The 17,807-nt window shown below is 43.2% G+C and overlaps 1 protein-coding gene across 4 annotated transcripts; it reads left to right on the top strand.

Annotated features, from left to right (window-relative positions):
- The first annotated feature begins 1,102 nt into the window (after positions 1-1,102).
- On the top strand, positions 1,103-17,313 carry CBR4 (carbonyl reductase 4). Of its 4 annotated transcripts, none has more exons than XM_050946188.1 (6): positions 1,103-1,260; positions 5,081-5,222; positions 6,205-6,325; positions 8,308-8,444; positions 9,821-9,955; positions 16,525-17,313. In XM_050946188.1, the coding sequence occupies exons 1-6, from the start codon at positions 1,258-1,260 to the stop codon at positions 16,701-16,703; spliced, it is 717 nt and encodes a 238-aa protein (XP_050802145.1). In that variant the 5' UTR covers positions 1,103-1,257; the 3' UTR covers positions 16,704-17,313. The 4 variants fall into 4 exon arrangements, with proteins under 4 accessions (XP_050802145.1, XP_050802143.1, XP_050802142.1 ...); XM_050946186.1 differs by having other exon boundaries at positions 1,121-1,212; XM_050946185.1 differs by having other exon boundaries at positions 1,172-1,260; positions 6,208-6,325.
- The last annotated feature ends 494 nt before the right edge of the window (positions 17,314-17,807 follow it).

Below are 17,807 nucleotides of genomic sequence, written 5' to 3'. Positions count from 1 at the left end.
GTTAAAAAGTACAGTGTTAAAATAGTTGATAGGTTCATTATAAATTACTGCTTCAAGGTGTACAACTGAGATTTCAGTTCAAAATCCTAAAACCTCTGAACTAAGATAGAAAGAGCAAAACTGTCTATGTGCTGGAGAGAGAGAGGAGGGGGGGTATATGCTGCATGGCACATAAGTACTAGCTGCATGGCTAGGGGTGGGTCATGCAGGAGTGACTAGGTTTGCCTGTAGCATTCTCAATAGAAAGCATTCAAAACTCATTAATAGGGTCCCCAAAATTGAGACTGGCTTCAAATATGAAGTTTTAAATAATTGATGATTTTACTGCTTATTTTCAGCAACTGTGAGGACTAGTTACTCAGTGTTGGCAACTCTTGTGATTTCACCATCTCATGATACATGCTTTCTTAAAGACCTGGTTCCTGGAGGCAATGGACTAGGGGAGCAGCCCAGCTTTTGTTTTAAAATGAATTTCTGGTCCTCACAGTTGTAGAGAGAAGCCTGAGAACGTGGCATGAGTGCACCCGAAAGGCTCAGTAACCAGAAGACAAATAATCACCTAAAATGTAGTAGTAAAAAAAAATTCTGAATGATGTATTGATTGAGGTTAGCATTACTAATTTTTGTTTGTTTTTTTTATGAGAATCTTTTTCATTTTAATCATAGAAATGTAGGGCTTGAAGGGACAGTGAGAGCCCAGAATAGCTGCAGTTTTCACAGCCGCATCATGGTATTGACTCATATTCAATTTGTGATTCCCTAGAACCACCTGCTGTGACTCCAGGAACTGGCGCTTTATCGCCACGTGATAAAACTGACGAAGCCTGGTTTGTGAGATGGCCGCTGCGGCAAGGTGCCTGGTGTCTGGGGGGGGCTGCCGTGAGGCTTTGGGGGGTGGTTAATTACTGGAAGATTATTCCTAGTCCAACCCAAAAACCCTGTGCAGCAGGACCGTCTTCAGTCTGTGAGCCCCGCGCAGCAGCAGCAGCAGCAGCAGCCGGAGCTTCACCTGGGCACTCCTACTACAAGTTCCAGCATGCACTGCTGCCTAATAATGCCCGCAGGCCGGGCAGCCTGGCCGCATTGCAGGCCGGGGCCGGTAGTCTGGCAGGATCTGCACAGCTTTTTGTGAGCGGCGGTCTAGTCTCTGCCCGGGCGCCACAACCAAGGAAGGGCTGCGCGCGCGTTCTGCTAAGTAACAGCGCGAGCGAGGTAGGGGGAGGAACGCAGAGTGCTGCAGAGCTCGGCGTGGTCTCCATGGTAACTAGCTACTGCTGAACCCCGAGTGTAGCTGCGCCACTGTGACAAGCGCCTGAAATAGCGCGAGGCCAATGGCGCTTGCAGCGGAAGGCGGGGGAGCACGAAGCTCCAACGCTTGCTCCGCCCCAGGGAGCCGGTTGCCGCTCTGAAGCCTGTCCCCGAGGCGGGTTCGCCCACTGCTGCTCCTCCTTGGGGGAGGCTGGCGGGCGGAGCCGGGGGGCAGCGGGAGCGGGGCTGGGTAGTGAACGCCCGGGGGCGCTGCCTGCCAGACTGGCCGCTCGCGTGAAGTTCTCGCGGGCGCAGGGGGTCCGCGGGAGGCGGCGCTACAGTCACCTGGAGCCGAGACTGAAAGCGACTCCCGGGAGCTGGCCGAGCTCTGCTGGGTGTTCGCGGGCCGAGGCCCCCTACTGTTCTCCTCACGTGTCCCTGCAGGGCGGCTGTGCGCACGGAGGAGCCCTGCCAGCCTGTGGGCCTCCTTGCAGGAAGAGTTAACGGTCCCGTTCATGCCCAAGCTGTGAAACTCAGGAGAAGTCACCCCGCGCGCGCCTGGGAGAACAGTGATGTGGAAACATCACTGGAAGGAGAAGGCATGGCTGAGACATGGTGTCCTGGCAGTGAAATGGTGTATAGCAGCTGCTGCATCCAGCCTCCCTGTTTGAGCAGATATTAGTGCTGGTCAAACTTTGACCAGAAGCCCAAAATGGCCCCAGTGGTAGAAAGGGTGCAAGACTCTGCCCCTTCACTAGTCTCAGTACCACTCACTACAGGGATAGATTTTTCTCCCTAAGGTACAGTCCAACAGGCCTTTTTCATGTAAGTAGTTCCAGAATGGCCTAGAATTGGTAAAGCATTTTGAAATCCTTTGGTAAAAGGTGCTATGATACAACACAAATGTCTGGAAAGATGGGGGTTCTGTAGTGTCTCAAAGGTGAGACTACACCTGTACTCTGATATAACGCGGTCCTCGGGAGGCAAAAAAATCTCACTGCATTATAGGTGAGACCGCATTATATCAAACTTGGTTTGCCCCCCGTTCCTTGTTCCCTTACCCCCGTCCCTAATCACGCCCAGGATCCCATCCCCTACGCTATCCCCCTGACTGCTCTGACCCCTATCTACCTCTCCCCCCGCACCCCGACAGGCACTCACTGGCAGTGGAGGGAAGCGGAGCAGCCCAGCCCCAGTTTGCTCCACTGTGCCAGCTCCCAGCTGCGGAGCTCTGCTTCCAGCCACCGGTGACTGCGGGGAGGTTGGGGAAAGGATGCCCCCCCGCACTCACCAGCAGCGGGAAGCGGAGTGACACGGCTCCAGCCTGCTCCGCTTTCCTTGCCTCAGTCCCAGTCATGTCACTGGGGCGCGTCTGGGGAAAGGTCCTGCACTCACTTGAGGTGGGAAGTGGAGCACCATGGCTGGGAGCTGGCTGAGTGGAGCTGACTGAGGCTGGGCTGCTCTGCTTCTCCCACTGCTGGTGAGTGCAGGGGGGGATCCCTTCCCCCAAAGCCCCTCCCCTGAGCCACACGGCTGTGGCGAGGGAAGCAGAGTGGGCTGCACCTGGTCTCTTGCTAATTCCCCAGGCCACTCTGGGACTGCGGGGTCCCCAAAAGTGCCCTCCCACAGCTCCTGCCCCCTAGGCCCGGCAGGGGGAGCCCCTGACTGCCCCCGAGACCCTCTGTTGCTTATTGAACTCCTCAGCCCTGGCCTGGCTTGGCACCCTTAACACGCTGCTCAGAGCAGCATGTCAGAGGTTTACTGTGTTGTATGTGAACCCGTGTTCTGTCGGGTCGTGTTATAATGGGGTAGAGGTGTACCAATCTTGACCTTGTAAAAGACAAATTGCAGTGATTCAGTAAGAGGGAATGACCCTATAAAATCTTATTGATTCTCTTCTGGGCTACTCTATGAAACTGCCAGTGTCATAAACAGATAGCTAAGGGTTAATGTCTCTTTCACCTGGAAAGGAGTAACCTGAAACACCGGACCAGAGGACCAATCAGGAAACAAGACTTTTTCAAATCTGGGTGGAGGGAAGTTTTGGGTGTGAGTTCTTTGTCCTTTGTCTTGTGTCTGACCCTCTCGGCTCTGAGAATGATCTTTCTGTCTCCTGGCTTTCTAATTTTCTGTTTCCAAGTTGTAAGTACAAAAATAGTAAGACAATAAGGTTTATATTGTTTTCTTTTGTATTTACATGTGTGTAGTTGCTGGAATGTTTTGAATTGTATTCTTTTTGAATAAGGCTGTTTATTCATTTTTCTTTTAAGCAATTGACCCTGTATTTGTCACCTTAATACAGAGAGACCATTTTTATGTCCTTTTCTTTCTTTTTTATATAAAGCCTTCTTTTTAAGACTTGTTGGAGTTTTTTCTTTAGTGGGGACTCCAGGGAATTGAGTCTGCAGCTCACCAGGGAATTGGTGGGAGGAAGAAGTCGGGGGGGAAACCTCTTTGTGTTAGATTTACTAACCTGACTTTGCATACCCTCTGGGTGAGGGGGGAAGTACTTGTGTTTCCAGGACTGGAAACAGGGAGGGTGGAGTCCCTCTGTTTAGATTCACGGAGCTTGCTTCTGTATATCTCTCCAGGAACCCAGGGAGGGAACACCCAGAGGGGGGAAGGGAAATGGTTTATTCCCCTTTGTTGTGAGACTCAAGGAATCTGAGTCTGGGGGTCCCCCAGGGAAGGTTTTGGGGAGACCACAGTGCGCCAGGCACTGTATTGATTCCTGGCTGGTGGCAGCTTTACCAGGTCCAAGCTGGTAACTAAGCTTGGAGGTTTTCATGCTAACACCCATATTTTGGACGCTAAGGTCCAGATCTGGGAAAAATGTTATGACAGCCAGTTGTGATGGTCGTTTGTGGACTGACAGTTTATTTTTCTTAAAGAATATTGGCAGATTTAGAAATCTGCCAACAGATTGTATAAAACTGCTAAATGGAGTCTGTGTAGTTCCAGAATATTTTCATGTTAAAAACCTATGTTCATAATTTCCCTTGACGTAACATGGCAGTTAACTGAAAAAATAACTGTTTGGCATTCTTTCCATAACCAGCAGGAAAGAAACTAGGCCTCTTTTTTTCTACCTTCATGTCTCCCACAGGAAGCAACATTATAATGGCAAGGTGACAAATTCTAGCACCCTAATTCTGTCCTTACTAAAGCACAAGGTTTTGGCCTGAAATTAGGTACATACCTGCTCAAGCATCATTTCAACTGATTAAACAAGCTTTTTATTTAAAAGCAGAAGCAGTTAACAAAATACTGTTCATTTAGTGGCACTATAAACACAGTAAGTGTTATGGTGTCATAGAGATGCTTGGGATGAGTTTTGAGGCCAAGGTCAAAAGACTGAGTGGCTTTAATGTCAGAAGTGCTAATACAGTAATCACATTTCATTCTTGAGTTGGCTTTGAAAAGACTGAATTATAAGCACTGACTTGAGCAGGTATATAATTATAAAGATAATTATACTGCTTGCAAACTTTATTACACTCTTAAAATAGTTAATTTGTAGTTCATGATTCTGACTGCAAAATTGAAGAATATCTGTAATTCAGAAATTTTAGTACACTTTTTTTCTCAACTGAAGATATTCCGCCTTAACACATAGCTAATAGTGGTTAGTTCAGCTGTTTGATAAAGTTTAAATAAACTAGGTATGAATACAGTAACACTGAAGCAATCTGGTATGTCAGAGTGCTGTATTCTCATTGACTTCAGTGGGAATGGAAGATATTTGGCATCATAAAGGATCAGGTCCTAAAATACATGGTGCCAGTGATGTTGATTGTAGACTTATTTGCTGTTTGTGAATTATTCTTTGGAGATGGCGAAAGTTTGTGCTATTTTTGGAGGATCCAGAGGAATTGGAAAAGCTGTTGCACAACTGCTGGCATGGAAAGGATACCGCTTGGCTATTATTGCTAGAAATCTGGAAGTAGCTCAAACTACTGTGAATCATCTTGGGGGTATGTATATTGCTTTGTTACTATTTGTTCATGCTCTGTCCACTGTTTAGGTAACTGGTTAGAGTAATACATTAATATATCTAAACTGAGCATATTCACAAATGCAGGTGAATGTAAAAGGCGGGAGCATCTATTTGAGAATTAAGCCACATATAGCAAAGCAGATGGAGGATTTACTATCTGAAATAGTGTGAATAATGGCCTGGGTTTGTTCTCATGATTGTCAATAGAAAAGTTCTCATTAACTTCACTGGGAACAAGATGGTCTATTTTGCTTTTAAATTCGTGTCGTTTCAAAATGAATGTCCAGTGAACTTTGTCTATTATAAAGTGCATTTAAACTATTTTTTAGCATAGTTGTGTGCATTACTGTTTTGAAACATAAGCCATGAAATCTAGGGCCTGACGCTGGCAGGGTTTGTGTTATTTTCCAATACCATTTTTTAAGTTAGGAAAAGTGTGTAAATTCCAAAGAGCATTTAAGAACCATCTATTCTTTTGGGAATTTTAGAGTTATAAAATATTATAACAATAATATTTTGCATATAAGAGCAGTTCACGCAGCAATTTACTTTTTTTCCCAAAATATGCAATCTTCATAACAATCCTACCAGGAAGGTAGGTAAGTAATTGTTACAGACACCCTTTTACACATAGGGTAACCTGAGATTAAGGCAGTGGTCCATGGTCATGTGAGATGGTGACAGAAATGGTGTTAAAACTTGGCAATTCTTGGCTTCCAGCCAGCCCTGACCTCAAATGGTTCTAGACCACATTGATTCCAAACTTGAAAGGGGCCAAAAAATACAAAACACAAGAAAGTGTTGTAACTAATAAGTGGACTTCTTGAAACATGTCCTCATTTAACTCTCCTTTGAGGTGGAGCAGACTTCTTAAGTTAGAACTAGTTCAACATCTGTTTTTACTATTATCTTGCTATTCATATTTACTATTACCCTAATGCAACTTCATTTCAATACAGCAGGTCATATGGCACTTAGCTGTGATGTAGCCATGGAACAAGATGTCCAAAATACATTTCAGGAGGTGGAGAAGAATTTAGGTCATGTTAATTACTTGGTTAATGCTGCTGGAGTCAACAGGTTAGTTTTATGTTGAAAGTAAGAGTAGGCCATGCATTCTTGTTGAAAGGTACTAAATATACTGAGAGAATAACTGCAAAATTAAACACATTAATGGCTTTAAAAATGAATTTAAGTGTATCTGAAGACTGTGTATTGTGGTCAGTGTTGTTGTAGCCAGAACAACAGATGCAAAACCTTTAGACATAATTACTGCTATGATGATCAACATCATCTGCAACACACTTTTCAAGATCCATGGATCTTATACATGCACTAAATATCACAACAACTGTGAGCATGAAACAAGATAATCACTATGCTCTCACATGAACTCTCTCACAAAAATAAGACAAAAACACCATATCACCTGTGGGTGAACAATTTTCACAGGGTGATTACTCTAGGTATGACCTCTCAGTTCTCATTCTCAAAGGAAACCTGCACAACATTTTCAAAAGATGAGCCTGGGAGCATAAATTCATAACTTTGCTAGACACCAAAATACATGGACTGAATAAAGACACTGGATTTATGGCTTATTACAACAATCTGTAACCCTTCCCTCCCCTACATGATTTGAGAGGGGCCAGCAGTGCAAGTAGGCCAGTACACCATACTAGCAAGCCATTTATAGCTGGTACGGTGTAAGACACAGCAACAGCATTGCCAGAGGAGAGGGCTGGGGGAGCGAAGCTGGGGGTTCTGCTCACTTCCCTGCTGGGAGGGGCAGCAGGGAAAGGAGCAGAATGCTGGCAGTTCCTCTGGTGACTGTACTGCCCCCAGCCCTATCTCTGGAGTGCTGCTGCTGTAGTATGAGGAAGGGTGGAGATGCAGCTCCGGGGCTGGGAGTTCTGCTCCTTTCCCCACTGGGAGGAGCAGTAGTGGAGAAAGGAGCAGAACGCTGGCAGCTCCTCCAGCCACTGTACCGCCTCCCCCTCCAGCCTTATCCCCATCTTTCAGCCCTGTCTCCAGCACAGCAGGAGGAGAACAGAACCCTGTAACACCCCCTGCCCCGAATAACATGGGATGGATGTGGGGAGGGGACGGGGAGAGCATGGAATCCTTGGGCTGGAGGCGGGGTGGTGAGGAATCACATGGGGAGGTCATGTGCCCCCCTTAGTTGGTGCCCCTGTCTCCCCCTTCCCCCCCAGACATGGATTTTACTGGCACCACTGAGAGGTGCTAAGGGGCTGTTTCTCATTTACTATTCCCTTGAAATATGTGGTGTTTAGCATAAGTAGCTAATATGTTCCACCTTGTGTTTTTAGCTGCGATGCTAAGGATATGTCTACACTGCAATTAAATACCTGCAGGTGGCCTCCGGGTCTAGGTAAAAAAAAAAAAAATAGGGCTTAGTATGGAGCCTGAGCTTTAGGACCTTCCCTAGGGTCCCAGAGCTCAGACTCCAGCTATAACACAATTTTATGACCCTGCGAGCCTGAGTCAGCTGACATGGGTCAGCTGTGGTGTCTAACTGTAGTGAAGACATACCGTCCAAGTCAATTTCCTCGACCTGAAGAATCGCTCTGTGTAAGTTTTTGAAAGCTTGTCTTTCTCTTCAGTGGAAGTTGGTCCAATAAAACATATTACTTTACTCTCCTTGTCTTTCTCTTGTATTCAAAGATATATTATTTTCAATGGAAGTGAAACTCTAGTACAAATATATATATAATTTCCGGTCTCTTCATGGTCAAAAATAAATTGATTCATTAGAAATTTAGTGTTTGACAGTCCTCTGAGCTAGTACATTTAACCGCTTGTCATATACTATCAGCAAAATGGCTGATGAGGCCTTTGTCTTATTACTGTACATAATTTTTCAGTGTTATCAAGAACAGTGCTAGTATATGTAGGGTCAAATTCTTCCATGGTGGAACTTCATTCTGGTCAGTGGAATTTGACCAAGGATGACTTGAACCAATTTTTCAAGTGTGGTGTGTTTTTGTTTTGTTTGTGTGTGTGGTGTGTTTTTGTTTTGTTTTGTTTTGTTTTGGTGACAGGGATAGCTTGTTGCTGAGAACCACATCTGAAGATATGGTATCCCAAATTAACACTAACCTTCTGGGAACAATGTTGACATGCAAAGCTGCTGTAAGACATATGCTTCAACAGCAGGGAGGTGCTATTGTTAACATAGGTGAGTCTCAACCTCACGCAAGGTGAAGGTAGTCATTGAAATAAAATTAATCTTCTTAGCCACGGTCTTAGAAATTTCATGTTAAAAGGCATACCTCTAAAAACATGTAGTAAGAATCCAAAATTGAAACGCAATTGTAGGAAATGTATCATGTCCTAAAATTAACGTTTTATAATTGGATCCAGTTACTTGTAGAGAGGCATAATAAAAAAAATTCTCCACATGTCATTTTGAAAATATTCTGCATTCATTGTTATTCTCCAAGCCTGGAATGCAAATGATTAGACCTCTGTGCCCGTTTTGAAGCTAATTGTAAGATGAAAACCAAAGATGCCTACAACTGAAAAATTAAGATATTTTCCCCAGTGTATTTACCTGTCACTATTCATAGCATTTGGTATAAAGTTAGCTTGGTGGTTTTGTCTGGAGAGTCTGATAGATTTTTCTGTTTGTGAAAGACGGTAATATGTTAAAGAATTAGGAAAATGTGTGTGGTGTGGTTTTTGTTTTTTTTAACCATAACATTTGGGAAGAGGATTCAAAGGCAGGTGTAATGTTTTATAGTTTTAATTTAAAAAAAAAAGACTAGGTTGCAGATTTACAGTGCCCCTTTAAAGCAATCCAAAAGTAACACACACTATGAAAGGCTGAAGGCATATTATATGTTTTTTTCAATTATGATGAATTTTGTTTGTGTGGTTAGTTTTTATTCCTAGTCCTGCAAACCTTTATGCATTCAAGTAACTATGCACGTGTGTTTTCTCATTTAAACTCGAGTCACTATTTTCTTAGCCTTTCTTTTGTGAACACATTGTTCCTTTTTAAACTTTTTCAACAACCTCTGAATGTAAACACAGCTCATGTCAGTGATAAAGTCCTTATAAAACCTTTAGTCTGCATTTCATCATGCTTTTATAATCTTCCTGTAACTTCTGCCAATTATTGCAAGTGTTGTTCTTAATTAAATCAAAATAAAGAAAGGCATGGCTTTTTTCTCTCTCTAGGAGGGTGGTATTCAGGGAGCTTTGCCACAGACTTACCAGTACTATAATTTTCTGTTGCATATTTGTATGAACTGCACATAGATAGCTGAGAGATTTGCTGTCAGTGATAAGTTAATATTCAGGAAGCAGTCTTATTTTCATTACTTTAGTTGTAATCTTAACTGTCTCTCCAATAGTTAGGCATGCATTCAAGGGAAGATTTTTAGTTCTAACTTGCAAATAGGGACTCAAATGCATATTGAGCTCTAATTGCTGTTGTTTAAAAGGATGGTGATTAAAAGTTCTGACTTCAGTAAAGCCACAACATTGCTGTTGTAAAAGATTAAATTTAGCCAGTTATTTGGCCTCTGTTTGCTCTTCCGTTTGTTTTAGGAAGTATTGTTGGACTCAAGGGCAATTCTGGTCAGAGTGTGTACAGTGCCAGCAAAGCAGGATTAGTTGGATTTTCACGCTCTCTTGCTAAAGAAGTAGCAAGAAAGAAAATTCGAGTCAACATGGTTGCTCCAGGTTAGTTCATGATTAAGATACTAAATCTCTGCACATTGTTTGTGATTACTTCAGTTATAGATCAACAAGGTTGGAACAAAGAAGCACTTACTATTTGCTTATTGTACTCTGAAAGTAAGAAACTATTTATAAAAGTACACTGATGGGAAAATACTAAGTAGCAAGTTTTAGGCTAGTTTCCAAACAGAATGGTAATGTTTTATTGAAAAAGTTTTTTCTTAAAAAAAGTTTGTCTTTCTTATTACTCAGCCTATTTTTACATATGAATGTGCTTAAGGGAATAAATGTGTGTTCCTTCTTGAATATCTAATTTAATTTTGTTTGCTTATCCTTTTGCTTCTGTGAACTAACCCTGTGTAGAAAAGGAAATTTAAGAAATGCTGCGTAAGGAGGAATTTCTCTTTGTTTTTTTTGTTGTTTTTTTTTTTAATAGGAGATTCCTTTCTATATCTGCATTGTCCTTAATGTTTCAGACTTAGTAGACAAAAGAAAATGGATGAGAAGGGGCATATTGTACTATATCTCTACCCCGATATAACGCTGTTCTCGGGAGCCAAAAAATCTTACTGCATTATAGGTGAAACCGCGTTATATCGAACTTGCTTTGATCTACCAGTGTGTGCAGTCCTGCCACGTGTTCTCCACTCCCGCCCCTCTACACTGCTTTACCGTGTTATATCCGAATTTGTGTTATATCAGATCACGTTATATCAGGGTAGAGGTGTATTTCGTGATGGGACTGATCTTTCAGTTTCTTAAAGGGCTATATAGTTGTATGGGGTAGAAAGGAGTAACTTTAAATTGTTGGATGCCAAGTAATTGTATTATAAATTACTAAAAATGTTTAGAGAAACTAGAAATAGTAAGCCAGTTCTTACTAATTGTTTCTCTTATTGCCAGCTACAAGGTCTGATTCTTTACATATCTTTTGGGTACACCATAATTGAGATCAGGCAAAATAACCAAGCTATTGATCTTGGCTGTTTTGTTAAAGAAAAGAAAAGAAAACATTAAACAAAGCAACACAAGTGACAGAACCCAACTAATAAACCGATTACAGAACAGACTGTAATGGAAGTATGCCTCTCTCTGGAGAGCTTTTAGCAGAGATTACATCTCTCAGAGTGGACTTGCCTTTGGTGTGGCACTTTTTTCTCTTTATAAACAAACTAAGGCTCTAGTTTCCAAAATTATTATGAAACCAGACTTACTCTATCCGTAGAAAACAAAGAATGTTTGTATTCTTTACAAAATAATTTCATGAGCAGGTGGATCCTCTTTGTGTGTGTGTGTATGTGTGTGTTTTATATATCTATGTGTATAAAAAAGACACACCCACCATTGATAACGGCAACATGCTATAATTGGGCAGAGTAAGCAATTTTCACTAAATTCCATGAAATCCAAGAAAATATTTAAATCACCTACTTAGAAGAAACCATTTAAGGAGCTGTCTTGAGACCAGCCAGTTAAGAATCTTGTATCCAATTAAATCCCACTGTTTATATTCTGATGTTTAGCCCCATTTCTTCTCCAAGAATACTCAGTTTAACATTTTGGTGAATAACAAGAGAAACTATTAATATTTTAATTTATTGCATTTCACTATTCCAATAAAATAAAATTAGTGTTTAAGTCTAGTCCTTTGGCAGTGACTTAGTTATCTTTATGTCTCCATAGTTGAAATCTTGAGGAGATTTTCTTGAGTTGGGTTTCTTTTTGAGTAATTTAATGGGGAAAAAAGAATTATAAATATTCTATACATAATTACTATTCTGAGAAGCCATTTAGTTTAGCAAAGTGATTAGATTCCAAGTTCGTACACACAACATTTTACCATTTACATAGCAATGATATTAGAGCTTTGCATTTAGCTAAAGTATTTGCAAATAGGTGTTTCACAAAAGGGATTTGCCATTTCAACATTAAGAAATAAACAAAAGGCTTAAAACATTTCCAGCTGCACATTTTCTCTAGAAGTTCTTCTGAATAAAATTTTTATAGTAACTATAAAATTCATTTCAGTTAGGATCTTTATAGACTTCTTTGTGTGGGTTTATTTAGAGGTTTTCATGGGAGTGTGAAATAGCCCACTTTACCTCTACTTTTTATACCTTTTGATAATTACTCCTGAGGGAATTATGCACCAAAAATTAGATTACCATATGTACTCATTCACAAGCTGAATTTTGTTGGTAAAAAAGTGAATCATTAAAGACCTGGGGTCAGCTTATCAAGTGGTCTGCACCAAAACTTGATGATTTTAAGTTCTATTGAATTCAATATCTTAATACATTATTGTTTTGTTTACCTGGAGCGTTCGCAGGGATGGAGCGGTTCGCTGTTCCCAGCCAATGGGATCTGTGGGAAGTGGTGGCCAGCATGTCCCTCGGCCCGCTCCACTTCCTGCAGCTCCCGTTGGCTGGGAACGGTGAACTAGGGCCATGGGGAACTGAGGGGCTTTGTGCCTGTGAACGCTCCACCTAAATAAAACGTCACGGCCCCCTAGTGGCTTACCCTAGTGGGCCGGGAGACAAAGTTTGCCAACCCCTGGAATACAGGGTTGGCTTATGAAAGGGTCATAAAGTTGTGGGGTTTTTTTTTGCCATTTTTTACCTATCCATCTTGGGAAGTCAGCTTATAAATGAATGGGCTAATGAACGAGTATATACAGTATGTGCTAAATTAAAAATTCTGTGCGCAGTACTTTAAAATTCTGCCAAATTTGGCATTTTTTGTCAAAATAACACAATATAATCACACCAGTTTCAATTATTTTGGTAATTTATTTCAAAATACCTGTCAGCAAGTATGTCTGTAACAATACTGATGACAAAAACTATTCAGGAAACATTTTTTGACAAATAGATTCCTTACTAGGCATATTAATACGTAACTTTGAATAATAATGCATTTAAACTACGGTGCAGAACTGTATTTGCTGCACTCCTCAGAAGCACTGCAAAGGCTTCGGGGTGTGTGTGAAGGGGTCCGGTAACAGAGGAGCTGAGGCAGAGGGAAGTAATTACTGGGAAGGAGCCTGGGTGTGAACTTGGACACTGGTTGGGTAGTGTTCCATACTTTTCCCACCAGGTTTTTTGGGGAAGGAGTGTTAGGGAGTTTCCCTCACATGCAGACCCTGGCTGATTCCTAGCCTCTCCCATTCAGTCAGGCACATCTGCACCTATCCTCATGTGTCCCTGCATCCTCTGTCCACATGTCCGTCTACTCTAATCAGATATCCTCCTCTCCCCACCTGTCCCTGAGCTACCTCTCCCCAAGCCCGGGACTTGCTGCAGCACCTCTCCCCGGGCCTGACCCGGCACAGCCATGGACTTGCCATGGTCGGGAGAGCAGCACCTCTAGCCCCGCTGCTGCTTTTGGGGGAAAGAGCTGGTGGGGGAGTCCTCTCTCCCCACCGTAGCCATGGGGAGTCCCACTGTACCCCAACCCCCTCAGCACCACCCCAGTGTATGTAATCCCAGCTTGAGCCCTCACCCCCCCCAAGCTCTGAGCCCCTTCCCACACTCCAAACTCCTCAGCCCACCCTGCCACATTAATTTTGTTATGTGACACATCACCTCCATATTGATGCACATAACAAGATTCATTCCGCACATGGGTGGGAAAAATTAGAGGGAACACTGCTCTGTGCCCGCTGCTCCCGTTCCTATGTCTCTGTGCCTCCACTCAGCCACCCCCTCTATATCCCCGTGTGTCCCTGTAGCTCTCTGTACAGTGCAAGCTCGTTAAATTAGTCTGCTTCCCCCTCAATGTGGGGAAGATATGCAACAGCCCTTGCTAACAGAGCCAGGATTCACTGACAGTTCACTTGAAAACACACTGGTTAAGATAAACCCTTAAACAAGTTTACTAACTACAGAAAGATAGATTTTTAAGTGATAGCAAACAGATCAAAGCAGGTTACCTAGGAAATCAAACAAAATCGCAATCTAAGTCTTATACAAACTAGATAATATTTGAATTGGCAAATCTCACCCTGACTGATGATACAAGCAGGCTTGCAGATTCTTGAGGCACAAGTTGCATCTGCTTTGCAGCTTGGGGTCTCCTCCCCCATTCCAAGTCCTTTTATCTTCAGGAGGTTCTTTCAGGTGTTGAGTTGTGTGGGAGTAAAGACAAGTCACGATGTCATTCCCCGCCTTTACATAGTTTCTCTGACTGTCAGGAACCCTTTTCCAAATCAGGTTCCCAGCCCAATTTGTGGAAAAATACAGGTACCAAAATTGAGTTCAGTATTATTTGGTATGGTTGCATGCCTTGCATAGTAGCCATTATTCATAGACTAGTTGAAGTGTCCCCAAGTGAGGACAAGTGTTTTCCCTGGCCCATTGTCTTTGCTGATGGGCCATTCATGATGTGCTGGCTTGCCTGAATGCAAACAAACCTTTGGGTATTACCCAGGAGTAAGCACATTTGAAATACAAATACATAGTCAGGGTATGGCTACATTTGGAATTTCAAAGCGCTGCCCCGGCAGCGCTGCGGGAGCGCTGCCGCGGCAGCACTTTGAAGTGTGAGTGTAGTCAGAGCGGCAGAGCTGGGAGAGAGCTCTCCCAGCGCTGCACATAAACCACATCCCTTACGGGTGTAGCGTGCAGTGCTGGGAGCCCTGCTCCCAGCCCTGCCGCCTTGATTACACTGACGTTTTACAGCGCTGTATCTTGCAGCGCTCGGGGGCGTGTATTTTCACACCCCTGAGCGCGAAAGTTGGAGCGCTGTAAAGTGTGAGTGTAGCCATGGCCTCTATATTTGTAACTCTAGGTACAAAAATGATACATGCATACAAATAGGATAATCATATTCAGCAAATTAAACCTTTCCATACACACCTCACATGCCACATTTTGCACAAGATGCATCATAATTGTGTCATAACCATATCATAATTATACCACTATGATTAATATGGGACAGTGTGTCTCACTATACATAAAATGTTTTTGAGGATCAGCTTCTGAAATCTCTCTTTATTGTGAAAAACCTGATATGATTAATTTATCACAGGTTTCCACTGACATCAAACCCCTCTAATATATGTTGATTGCTGTTAATAATAATTGGAGATATGCCTGTCTCCTAGAACTGGAAGGGACCTTGAAAGGTCATCGAGTCCAGCTCCCTGCCTTCACTAGCAGGACCAATTTTTGCCCCAGATCCCTAAGTGGCCCCCTCAAGGATTGAACTCACAACCCTGGGTTTAGCAGGCCAATGCTCAAACCACTGAGGGATGTGTGTGTGTGTACACTCACACTCCCTCCCTCCCCCCTTCTGGGGAAATACTGCGCAGGTGCAGAATTCATGCCCCTGCAAATTTCTTTGCTTCCCCACAGAAAAATGACTTTCTGATATGGAAGCTGCAAGAGCAGTCACACACCACTCCCTATCAGTGCAGGTATATCGGAGCAGCCATCCGAGAGGTAAATCAACATGGGGCTGGGGACATCCCAGCCAGTGACTCCTACTCTGAGCTGGGATCAGCTGCTAGTCCAGCTAGACTGGAGGCAGGAGAGGACGGGACTTATTCCCCTGCAGGGAGTGGCTGGGGCTGTGTCAGACCCACCCCAAGAAACCTCCCCTGCTTCCTGCCCCCATAGCTCCTCAGTTGCAGGGGGAGGGATCACTGTATGGGGGAGCTGCTCCCCCATCTATCCAACCCTCGTGCATCTGAATCTCGCATACCCAGACACCCCTGCCAAGCTTCACTCCGTACACCCAAAACCTTCCTAACACTCCATATCTGAACTCCACCCCATTGAACCTCAATCCTCTGCACCCAGACCCCCTGCCTCCGGACCCCCACTCCTACACCCAGGACACCCCACACTGATGAGCCCCACATCCAGACCCTGATGTCACTGACCCCCAACTAGCTGTACCCAGACCCCTCTGCTGATATCCAACCACCTTCACTTGGAAGCCCCCCAACAAACCTCTGTGAATCCAGATTCCCCCCTCCCACTGAGATCGTCCCACACAGAACCCTCTCACCCCATACCTGGATCCCCCCACACTGAGACCCTTCACACTTGGATCTTGCCTAGTTGAGCCTGCCTGCCCCACACTTGGTGCACCTGGTGATTTTCAGAGCTCTAGGGATTTTCTAAGGCAGGTCCAGGATGCAGCCTCACCACTGAGTCCATGTCCCAATGGTGAGTAGTGATGGGGGGGGGCTGCAGGGTGATCTCTCACCTTCATGCAGCCTGTGGCATGTGCTCCCCACTGCCATGCTCGAGCCTCTGCATTTATTTATTGACAAATCTTGCAAAATTTTAAAATATGGTGCACAGAATTTTTAATTTTTTGGTGCAGAATGCTGTCAGGAGTAATAGTGTATTTGTGCAAAATGTATTTGCGCTGAGATTGGATTGAATCTCGGTGAAATAACTATGTTATGTTTTTTCATAAACTTACTTTATGTTGGATAAGGATAGGACTCAAGGATCTCATAGAGCCGCTATATTATACCAGGATTTCTTACAGACTTCTACAGCTACTCCCATCAGTTCTGCTTACAATTTATGTCTCAAACATTTTTTCTTTCTTAGGCTTTGTTCACACAGAGATGACTGCACATTTGAAAGAAGATCAGTTGAAGAAAACTATTCCTCTTGGAAGATTTGGAGAGCCTGATGAAGTTGCACAAGCTGTTGTCTTTCTTCTGGAGTCTCCCTATATAACAGGGCATATTCTAGTTGTAGATGGAGGCTTGCAGCTTGTAATTTAAATTCCACAATAGTACTTATAAAATGACTTGAATGGAGAGAAAAATAAACTTGGCTGATGAAGATTCTGAGGTGTGTAATCAAGATGATTCTTTCATGAGTTAGCACTTCTTAATCAAAACAGTAAGATAATCATGTGTAAGTTAAATAGTAAACTCTAGTCTAAAATGTAAGGTTGTAATATAATATGTACATTGGTCAGTTAACTAAAGCCTGCATATATGATGCCAAATGAGGAAATGCATGGTGGATGCATCATAGAACTTTTTTCATAACTTCTGTGAAGAAGTGAGGAAATGATAATGATACTAAATCACACATTGAAATTAAGTACATTTTTTCTGAATGCCATTCACATTTTATGATTTGGGATAGAATGGGAGCATCACTCTGAAGGTTCCTCTAGCACAACAAGACTTACAACATTTTGTGAGCCTGTTCGCTGGTCAGTGGTGGTGGCTGCATAGTTGACCAAATATTTCAAATGTTCCTTTTCAGAAGAAATGGTATCATGTGTAATGAAATGGTAAACTCCTCTCTAGGAGGAAGGTCCTGACCTTTTGTTTTTATTTTCCTACCAAATATTTCCTAATCAATACATTTGTTTAGTGCCATCTAATACATGCAAATAGTTTCTTTTATTTCTTGTTTGCAGCTAAGGCAATGGAGCTAGAAGTTTCATGCTCTCCAACATAACTGAACTGCCTTTGGGGGATTGAAATAGTGTGCAGTGAAAAGTATTAGTCTTGTGTAAAACAAGTTTCTGAGTCCTGTTCTCAAATATGTATTCAACGACTATTGAAATCAGTAGCAGTTGAGTGCATGTTGAGGTCACTGTTGGCCACTTCTGTACAATGATTCTGTGACAGTATTAAGTATCAGAGGGGTAGCTGTGTTAGTCTGGATCGGTAAAAAGCAACAGAGTCCTGTGGCATCACCATCAACCTCAGCCTGGACCAATCTACATGGGAGGTCCACTTCCTAGACACCACGGTACAAATAAGTGACAGTCACGTTACCACCACCCTATACCGAAAACCCACCAACCGCTATGCCTACCTTCATGCCTCCAGCTTCCATCCCGGACACACCACACGGTCCATCGT

The sequence above is a fragment of the Gopherus flavomarginatus genome, chromosome 3 (assembly GCF_025201925.1).
Source record: "Gopherus flavomarginatus isolate rGopFla2 chromosome 3, rGopFla2.mat.asm, whole genome shotgun sequence".
NCBI lineage: Eukaryota > Metazoa > Chordata > Testudines > Testudinidae > Gopherus > Gopherus flavomarginatus.
Note: the sequence above shows the minus strand (reverse complement) of the source record. Positions and strands in the feature narration are given on the sequence as shown.